The sequence below is a fragment of the Rattus norvegicus genome, chromosome 2 (genome assembly GCF_021556685.1).
Source record: "Rattus norvegicus strain SHRSP/BbbUtx chromosome 2, alternate assembly SHRSP_T2T, whole genome shotgun sequence".
Lineage (NCBI taxonomy): Eukaryota > Metazoa > Chordata > Mammalia > Rodentia > Muridae > Rattus > Rattus norvegicus.
The window spans coordinates 177,142,462-177,152,249 of record NC_141535.1 but is presented as its reverse complement, the minus strand read 5'-3'; the positions used below and the strand labels follow the sequence as shown (position 1 = coordinate 177,152,249).

The 9,788-nt window shown below is 48.8% G+C and overlaps 1 protein-coding gene and 1 non-coding gene across 2 annotated transcripts; both read left to right on the top strand.

Annotated features, from left to right (window-relative positions):
* Positions 1–5,394: 5,394 nt before the first annotated feature.
* On the top strand, positions 5,395–8,944 carry Aqp10 (aquaporin 10). Its single transcript, XM_087641050.1, has 6 exons — positions 5,395–5,516; positions 6,074–6,282; positions 7,410–7,547; positions 7,644–7,762; positions 7,998–8,215; positions 8,779–8,944. Exons 1-6 carry the CDS (start codon positions 5,395–5,397, stop codon positions 8,942–8,944), a joined length of 972 nt encoding a protein of 323 aa, XP_087497176.1.
* Positions 5,723–5,886, top strand: Rnvu1-15 (RNA, variant U1 small nuclear 15). Its single transcript, XR_015679125.1, has one exon. It is a non-coding gene; the product is annotated as a U1 spliceosomal RNA (small nuclear RNA).
* Positions 8,945–9,788: the final 844 nt, after the last annotated feature.

The window sequence follows — 9,788 nt, the reverse complement described above, 5'->3', positions numbered from 1 at the left end:
AGTGCCCGGTCCTAGAGGAATTTTGCCTCTGTGTGTCCTGAGTTCACCAGGCAGGTTTCTTGCAGGGGAAAAGTTGGTCCTACCTGCGGTTCCAAGGCTCAAGTTTGCTCGTGGGGTACTGCCTAAGTCCTCTCCACTGAGGCAGCAACCGGGAAGATCTGCGCCGCTCTTTCCGGGAGCCTCCGTGCACCAGGGTTCCAGATGGCGTTTGGTGTTTTCCTCTGGCGTCTGGATGTGCGCAGAGTGCAGTCTCTTCTGGTTTCCCAGGCGTGTCTGCCTCTCTGAAGGTTTAGCTCTCCCTCCCACGGGATTTGGGTGCAGAGAACTGTTTACCCGGTCTGTTTCCTTCAGGTTCCGGCGGTGTCTCCCCGGGCTTTGTATGTTTAAGTGGGCAATTATATCTTACCAATTGGGTCAAAGATTATTGTGTTGTGTGTTCTTTTATGTGAGGGTTTGAGTATAGGAAAGTGTGCGGCTGGGATGTGTTTCCGCCAAGATATCTAGCAGATAACTTGGGGCACCGCGGTGAGGACCTAGTGGGGTAAAAGACAACTTTACCCCACTTTAGTTTTTTATTTTTATATTTTTACAACAGAGTATTGTAAATGTCCTTGAGTCACCAAAGAATGACACCCTGAATTCAAACAGTATGTAAACGCAAAGAGTGTTTTGTTCTGCAGAAGTCCAGCACGCTGGGGCCTACCATTACCAGAATAGAGAGACAACCAAGTGAGTTTGCAGGCCTGACTTAAAGCACAGTAGGGAATTTCGAGGTAGGGGACCTCTATGTTAATCTTTTGGGTTCATTCCATTACTGGGGTGTTGGGGCTGGAAATGTGCTGGGAAGGTCTGAAAATTGTTGCTGAGGAAGTAGTGGAGGAAGTAGCTGAGGAAGTAGCTGAGGAAGTAGCTGAGGAAGTGTGGAAACTGCTGCTAACCCATTGTCCTTGCCTCAGGCCAGGTGGCAGGGCAGCTTCTGAGGCCTGGACTTGCCCAGTTCTTGGAAACAGAGATTTAGGCCTAGTCTCCTCAACTGCCAATTTGAAGCCTGTCATGGGATCAGCCTAGCCTTCTCAGTATGAGTACCTCCTGACTAAGGTCAAAATATCGTCCTTCATGCATTAGAATGATTTGCACCAGTGGGTCCTGAGGCCAGGCATATACCACACAGTCTCTTGGTGTTCTTCTATTCCTGTCACGAGGCAACAGGGAAGTGGAAACTCTTATAAAAGAAAACATTAGTTTGGCCCTTGTTTAAGTTTCAGAGGGTCAGTCTGTTATCATTATGTCTGGCAGCATGGCATACACATGGTGTTAGAGCAGTGGCTGAGAGCTGCATCCTGAGCTGGGGGGGAGAGAGAGAGAGAGAACACTCTACAGTCTGCTGCTTTGGCTTTTAAAACATTAAAGCCCACCCACAGTGACACACTTCCTTCCCCAAAGTCAAAGGGTTTTTTTTCTTTTTTTTTTTTTCATGGTTCCACGTGGAGAGGTTTAATGAGAGAAGGGTAGATGAGGGGAGAAATAAAGGCTGGCCATGAGCACGTGGAGGGAAGTGGGGGTGGGGGATGGGGAGCGGGTGGGGAGAGAAAGGACAAGGACAAAGGGGAAGAGGGCTGGAGAGCAGAGAAGAGAGGGGAAGAGCAAGAGCAAAGTCAAAGTTCTCAATCCTTGCAGTCCTGTCTCATAACAGCCCTCCTTGAGGAGTAGGCAGTCACAGAAGAGCCTACGGGGTCATTCTCATGCAAACCACCACATTCCAGGCCCTGGTCTCCCTAGGCTTGTAGCCATCTCTCAAAGCAAAAATGCAGTCTGACTTCCAAAGTCCCCATAGTCTATCACAGTCTCAACACAGCTTAAAAGTCCACTCTCTCCTGAGACACTTGACAATCTCTGTAAAATAAAAGTCAAAAAGGAAATCACATATTTCTAGCATACAGTAGCACAGGACATACATTACATTCCAAAAGAGAGGAGAGGACAGCGCCTGAAGCCTTTCTACTGCAGAAGAGGCATCCCTAACGTCTCACACCGAGCTACTAGAAAACACCTACATCCCAACCATCCCCAAATGTTTATAAGGTCTTATCCATGAGGAATAAAGTGTACGACTTATTTCGCTAAAGGTCCTCTGAGAGGGCAGCACGATTCCTTGGCTTAAATCCTGGATGGCCTAAAAAGCAGAAAGTTATCTAAATGGGAACATTTGCTATTCTCTGCTTCCTGTCTGTGTAACCCGTTGCCTCAAGCTCCTCCCACCAGGACCTTCTTGTCACAGTGGACTAGACCCTTGAACCTTGAACTGTGAGATAAAATAAGCTTTTTGTCACCAGGAAGAAGGTGGTAAGCTCACTGGTATAACAGAAGCTATGCTGAGGGCCATCACACAACATCCGCACTCTAAGCTCATAACCACAGTCCTAAGCCTGTCTCCCCAGGGCTGCTCACTGGTGCAACTGGCCTTTCACGGTGGTCTCCAGTTCATGGTCAGGATCCCAGGGGAGGCTCTCCAGCCGCAGGCAGATGAACCAGCCACAGGCAGACGAAGGCGGCATCTCTGTAGTGTCTCCAGCAGTCCTGAAGATGTGCAGAGCACTGCTTTGCTCTTGGTCTCTGACTATTACTGTGCACCGAGCATCCTGGGGTTCTAGGACTGTGTCTGGCTATCTTGAGGGAGTGCTATCACTGTGTTCTGATTATCGGGTGCAGCCATGGCTGGAGTTCCTGACTCAGGTCCTTCTACATGTCTGAAAGGCATTTTTTTTTTTTTTTTTTTTTTTACTATGCTCATTACAACGTTTCTCCCTTAAGTTGCTCTTATCAGCACTTAAAGAAACTAAGGCGACATATGAGAGAGTAAGGAAGGCAGGGTTAGGTACAGAGAGCAACTCACACACCAGGTACAACGAAGGCCTTGGTTGGTCCTATTTATTGCAAACTCTTACGATGAAATGGGAATTAGAGCTTTCCCTAACTGAGACAACGACAACAATGCCAGTGCCCCCACCGCTGCCACCATCACCACCACCACCACAACAACCGCAACCACAAAAGTGGGGGCCAGGGGGCTCTATATCGCTGTCTCAACCAATCATTGCACATGGGACCCAAAGTAGGGCATAGAACCCCGGGTGAGGCACTGACCTGTCTTGGAAGGTGCTGCCCAGTGAGGAAAAGTAGCTGTGTGGTATCAGCAGCTGGAATTCCCAGGAGCTAGGGAATGGGCATGTCGTTTCTGAGAAAGGGATCTGTTTTGTTGAACAGTACAGAGCTGTGACCTTAATACTCAAGAGCTTGAGGAAGCACCATCTTGAGACCCTCTCTCACCCCTGCACCAAAGTCAGCAATCTTCACTGTGGCCTATAGGCTTCAGCCAGAGTCTCTAGAGACCTGTTGAGTTCTTCATGCATCCCAGTAGCTGAGGGAGATATCACATTCATATGAGAGGTGCTGGAGAATACCGGATGGGGAAACCTGGATTTGAATTCACTTAGCCAGCGTGTAGTTTGAGGGGATACCCGGACTCTGTCTCTTCATCTGTAGATAGGGTCTGTCAGTCTTGGGAGAGGAAGACACAGCTCCACATGGTCACTCTCAAACGTCATGAGGAGTTCTCCCTAATTGTTTAGGGGCTTTGACCGAGATCAAACCAGGGTTTTGTTGCAGAAAAGAATTGCAGCTGCTGCTGGTGGTGGTGTGAGTTCCAGAACAGCCAGGGTTACATAGATCCTGTCTTTCTGCTCCCCAACCCCTGTCCCCCCCCTCAAAAAGAACCTCCTCCTGGCCTACAATTCAATATTTAGACCAGGATTGTTGCGTTAAATAATAAAAAATAGGGCACCATCCCACACTACGCCGGGCACCGGCGGGCCACATGGCACTGGTGGGCTGTTTTCATCTCCCCAGACTCTCTGGCTGGGTTCGCTGAGTTCCCATGGCAGGTCGCTACCATGCCAGTCCCACGCATCCAAATTCTGAGGCTGGCTGGGGTATTCATCCATACCTTTCTCTGGAACTCATTTGAGTCGCTACATGAAGGAAAAACCACACAAACTTAGTTTAGAGTCAAAAGGTAACTCAATCGCTGGGCGCAACTACTAAAATCCTAATTAGTAAGCCATGCTAAATTAAATCCTCTGGTGGTGGATCCTGGTGGATCTGCCATCTAACGGGGGTGGGGAGTGGGGTGGGGTGGGGTGGGAGGGTCTAGTTCATTATATCTTGTACTCTACGCTCTCACCCAGTCCAAAAAGCCACAAGTCCCCTTTCTCTTCCTCTCTTCCCCCCCCCCCCCCCCCCCCCCGCTCCGACCTGGAAGTCCCGCCTACTCCCTGCCCAGTGGTTGGTCCCCTGAAATCTTTATTCATTAGGGGAAGGTTCTTGCCACACAGGAGGGCCTCAAATTCACAGAGGTCTGTCTCTGCTGGGATTAAAAGGATGCTCCATGATACACAGTTAGCTGAAGATTTTATTAAATATTTTAAAATTAACTAATGCGTTTTATTAATATTATGTTTTGAGACAGGGTCTCACTGTGTGTAGTTTCTTTCTGGCTGTCCTGGAATTCACTATCTATATCAACCTTGAACTTAGAGAGCCACTTGCCTCTGCCTCCAAAGTGTGTGTCACCATGCCTGGCTAGTCGAGATTTTAACATTGGTTCGGGCTTCTCTAATAGAGAATCACGGAAAGTAAGGTGTGCTTATTAAGCATGGGTGTGGGGTCCTCAAAGGAGTTAGGATTAATTAGCCATATATACCTCAACTCGCCCCGCTATGGTGCTCATGTTATATCTTAAAAGGTTGCTATAGAAACTTAAAAAAAATAGCCCTTTTCTTTCTCTTGCTATTGAAATTAGAGGTCTAGAGGCCTGGGATGGAACCAGGAGCCACTAGGAGTACAGCCTTTGGTCAGAGTCCTAGAAAATGGCAGGGTTTTCAACGGGGAAGACAGGAGAGTCTTAAGCGATTGAGAGCTGTGCTGGGTTCTTTTTAGTTGTTGAGAAGCTCCAACTAAAATCCTGGGTACAGGGCTGCTTTTCCTTTCCACGCCTTTCTAGCCTACTCCAGGGTTGTCTTTAGGACCAAGAGAACTGATGTGTGAGGCAGGGTCCCTCCGATCAGCATAGGGGAAGCCAGCCCTGTGAGGAATGGGAAGGGCAGAAGAAAGAGAGCTCGGCCAACCTCCTTACCTTTTAGCTTCTACATGTCAGAGAAAGCCGCCCCCGTTCCCAGGTTACACGTGTCACAGATGTAACTGTTATTCTATAGCTGAGATAATTGGTTTTAAAGTCTCTTTCTTATCTTTCCCTTTTGTCAGAAATAGTTGTGTGTGTAGTAGCTGTTGTGTCTGAGCAGACGGAGGCAGGGGTGAGCTGTGACAGGTGTTCCCACCATGGCCTGTGCTCTGCTTGAAATCAGGGCCCACCTCCAGATCCGAAGCCTCATGGCCCGGCAGTGCCTGGCAGAGTTTCTGGGTGTGTTTGTGCTCTTGGTAGGTGGGGTAGTGGCGGGGAAGTGAGAAGGGAGGTCAGAGTTTCTGCTCTTCTTACTGCCATGTCCCCTGATGTCCACTTCCTTTCACCTGATTTCTTCTCTTTTTTTTTTTTTTTTTTCGGAGCTGGGGACCGAATCCAGGGCCTTGCGCTTGCTAGGCAAGCGCTCTACCACTGAGCTAAATCCCCAATCCCGGTTTTCCTCTTTTTAAAAACTATCTTATTTATATACTTACATGGCGGGGGCGATGCCATGATGAGAAAGGTGGTTTTCCCAGGGCAGGGCTCAGCCATTGCACTCTGGATGTGCTGACCCCTGCGATTTCCCTAAAGGCGGGAAACTCGACTGTACAATGTGGTAGTGGCGGGGACTATGTTTGTGCTCTCCCCTGAGTAAGAATTTTTTTCTTACTTATTATATTAATATGTAGCCGCAGTTGCCTGGAACTCAAGGAGACTGCTGTGAATCTGGGATTAAAGGGACACCTGGCTCCCACTTCCTCCTTCTCTCACCTCTCCCCTTTTCTTCTTTCTTGGCCTCCACTTCTATTTCCTTTACCTGTTTCCCTTCTTTGTTAGTTTCTCTAATTTATTTTTCCTGGTGGCTTTGTGCGCCTGCTCAATCTCTTTCCCATTGGTCTCCTGGACCTCTCCCCACCAGCTCCTCACTCAGGGGTCTGTAGCCCAGGCTGTCACTAGTGAAGAGAAAAAAGGCAACTACTTTACCACCTGTCTGGCGAGCTCTCTGGCTGTTACAATAGATATCTACGTGGCAGGAAACGTCTCAGGTGAGTAGGGTGGGGTCTGAATGTGGGTGCATAGGATATGCATGTGAGTGAGTGATTGGGAAAAGCTAGATTCTTTTGGTGACTCTTGGGCATTATCCCCTAGAGCTTGACCAGTGTTCTGGACTGAGATAAGGCTTTGGGCTCATCCAGTCCCTCTCCTTTGTCTAGCTCCCTGCTCCCATTCTTCATACATGAGGCCCTAACTCACTCAGGCAGAGTGTATGGCAGAGTGTTAAGGATAATTACTATTATCTTGTGCCTCACGTGGACTCAGGACCTCATCAAGCTTGTCTCTTAACTCATGTATCGGTGTCTCTGGGCTGAGCCTCCAGACAGTGCGCTGCAGGGGAGGCAAGACACACCTTTTCAGGTCATGTTTTGGTTTCAATGTATGATCTTGGCAAATCACTTTTTAAAAAGTATGTGTTTTGCCTGGATGTATGTCTATGTGAGTGCATGAGGTTCCCCGAAGAGGGCAAGGGAGCCCCTGGGACTGGAGATACAGATTGTTTTGATCTGCCATGTGGGTGCTGATAACCCAAGGTCCTCTCTAAGAGCAACCAGTGCCTTCGATCACTGAGCCATCTCTCCAGTTCCCAAATCATTATCTTTTTTTTTTTTTTTCCCGGAGCTGAGGACCGAACCCAGGGCCTACTGAGCTAAATCCCAAACCCCAATCATTATCTTTTTTTAAAAAAGATTTATTTATGTATTTATGTATTTATTTATTTATTATAAGTACACTGTCGCTGTCTTCAGACACACCAGAAGAGGACATCAGATCCCATTACAGATGGTTGTGAGCCACCATGTGGTTGCTGGGAATTGAACTCAGGACCTCTGGAAGATCAGTCAGTGCTCTTAACCGCTGAGCCATCTCTCTCCAGCCCCAATCATTATCTTTTTTTTTTTTTTTTCTTTTTTCTGGAGCTGGGGACCGAACCCAGGGCCTTGCGCTTGCTAGGCAAGCGCTCTACCACTGAGCTAAATCCCCAACCCCAATCATTATCTTTTTGAGGCTTGTTTAAACTATGCAACGAAAGTAAGCATCGTAGGAGAAAATGTGGTTCTGTGACAGTGTTTAGCAGTGGTGCCTAATATTGTCTTTCCCCATTGATCTTGTGAAGGAGCCCACCTAAACCCAGCCTTTTCTCTGGCCATGTGCATGGTGGGACGCCTCCCATGGGCCAAACTCCCCATTTACTGCTTTGTGCAACTGCTGTCTGCTTTCTGTGCCTCAGGGGCCACCTACGTTCTCTACTATGGTAAGAGAACATGATTGGGGACAGTTCTGGGCAGAGGTGTCTTGCTGTGGTTTTAGATAAACAAAGATGGACACCGAGTATCCCTCTCTCCCGAAGATGCCCTCCAGCACTACACAGGTGGGAACCTGACAGTGACCGGTCCCAAAGAGACAGCCTCCATTTTTGCCACTTACCCTTCCCCATATCTGTCCCTGAACAATGGCTTCTTGGATCAGGTAAGCGGGAGCGGAAGATATGGAAAGTAAGTCCGGACTTTTGCCTTGTTTATTGGGATCCCAGTCCATTGTTCAGATTTTGGGTGGAATATAGGGTTCATTCTACTTTGGCAGTCCTACCTCCTGTTGCACAGATGGCGTAGAGGTGGTGGGATGAAGTGTTTGAGTGACAGAGAGCAAATGAAGCACCTATGTGACCATTGACGGCTTTCTGTTTACCTCCGTCTACCCCAAGGTTCTGGGTACCTGGATGCTGATTGTGGGGCTGTTAGCTATCTTAGACAGACAGAATAAAGGGGTACCTGCAGGTCTGGAGCCCGTGGTGGTGGGACTGCTGATCCTCACTATTGGACTGTCCATGGGTGTTAACTGTGGCTCTCCACTCAACCCTGCCCGGGACCTGGGCCCAAGGCTCTTCACCTACTTTGCTGGCTGGGGCCCTGACGTCTTCAGGTAGGAGGCAGCTTCCCTTGGTGCACTCTTCCATCCAACCTATTAACAGCTTTGTTCATGGCTCTCCAGTCCCCCCTTTTCTTTCCTTCATTTTTTTCTGAGACGGGGCTCAGTATGAAGCAGGCTGGCAGAGAGCCTCCTGCCTTCCAAGTGCTGGGAGCGAAGGCGTGTGATGCCATGTCTCACTTCCACTTCCACACTTCTCTTGTATTCTTCAACCGTGTTCTTCGACTGGCAAATTCTCCCTTCCTTCATCGATCTCCTGCATCCCACCCTCTTCTCATGCATACAGTAGACTCAGAGGTGTCCTTGGGAATGTCATGCTACTATTTTGGGCTTTAGTGAATCCATCCAACAGTTTATTCAGCGAGACTAGAGGCTGGACCAAGCTCTGCTGGGGGTTCCTTCCTAAGTGCTTCCCATGAAAGAGTGTGACCCCATGCTCACCGCTGGACATGTCACGACAGGAACAAGTGTGGGGACTTGCCTTACTAGTCCCGGCTTATGGGGAGAGGTGTGTCTAAAAGCCATCTTTGACACCTCCCTTTGTCCTTCCATTGCAGTGCTGGTAATGGCTGGTGGTGGGTGCCTGTAGTGGCTCCTATGGTGGGGGCCACCCTGGGCACAGCCACCTACCAGCTCCTGGTGGCTCTGCATCACCCTGAGGATTCATCTCAACTCAAGACTTCAGACTTGGTTACTCTGACTCAGCTGGAATGTAAGCTGTGATGATGACCAACCTTCTCTCACTCTGCAAGAGCACCGTGAGCTGGCCAGCATACAAGACAGATATTCTTTGTATTAATATGTCAGACCAAGATACTTGTTTACCACTCCTGGAGGACTCCAGACTGGTCTTCTTACCCTGGGAAGCTCTAGGCATGCAGTTCCTTAAGGTAGCCGCCAGAGGGTGTTGGCTTTGGGAAGGTTTCTAGAGTCGGGTGGATGGAGGGGTTCTACGATCCTGAAGGGTAGGGCCTGGGAGATTCTGGAGAGAAGCTTGGCTTCCTTGGCTCTTCCTTCTCGACTTTTTCGCCTTAAGAGAAGGTCTCCCTGTGGAGTCCTGAAATTTTCTATGCTGACCGTACTGGCCTTGACTTCAGTCAAGGGAGCACAGGGTGTGACCCAACAAACCCGACAAGAGGATTTTAAGTTCGACTCAGAAGTGATGGAGCACCCTTCGGGACCCTGAGAGTTTTAGGTCTCAGAGGTACATAGTGAGACACTCCCTCCCTCCACCTCCTCAAAACAACACCACCACAACAAAAACACTTGTATTTTGCAGTATTAGGGCCTAATACTAATTTAAGGCCTAGGCAAGGGCTCTGCCTCGAAACTATCTCCCTGTTTTTTGCTGCCACCTCGGGTAATCTTTTTTTTTTTTTTTTTTTTTGGTTCTTTTTTTTTTTTTTCTGGAGCTGGGGACCGAACCCAGGGCCTTGCACTTCCTAGGCAAGCTCTCTACCACTGAGCTAAATCCCCAACCCCACACCTCGGGCAATCTTAACGTTTCCTACCTTTGACCTGACAGGTGCACCTCCCCTATACTCCAACGACCTCAGATGGTTCTTCG

Excerpts from the sequence above, each read along its gene's own strand:
- Aqp10 (XM_087641050.1), top strand. The coding sequence starts at position 5,395 with ATGGCCTGTGCTCTGCTTGAAATCAGGGCCCACCTCCAGATCCGAAGC. Across the intron at positions 5,517-6,073 it reads GGTGGGGTAGTGGCGGGGAA|TTTCTCTAATTTATTTTTCC; the intron begins GTGAGAAGGGAG and ends CTTCTTTGTTAG. Across the intron at positions 7,763-7,997 it reads ACAATGGCTTCTTGGATCAG|GTTCTGGGTACCTGGATGCT; the intron begins GTAAGCGGGAGC and ends GTCTACCCCAAG.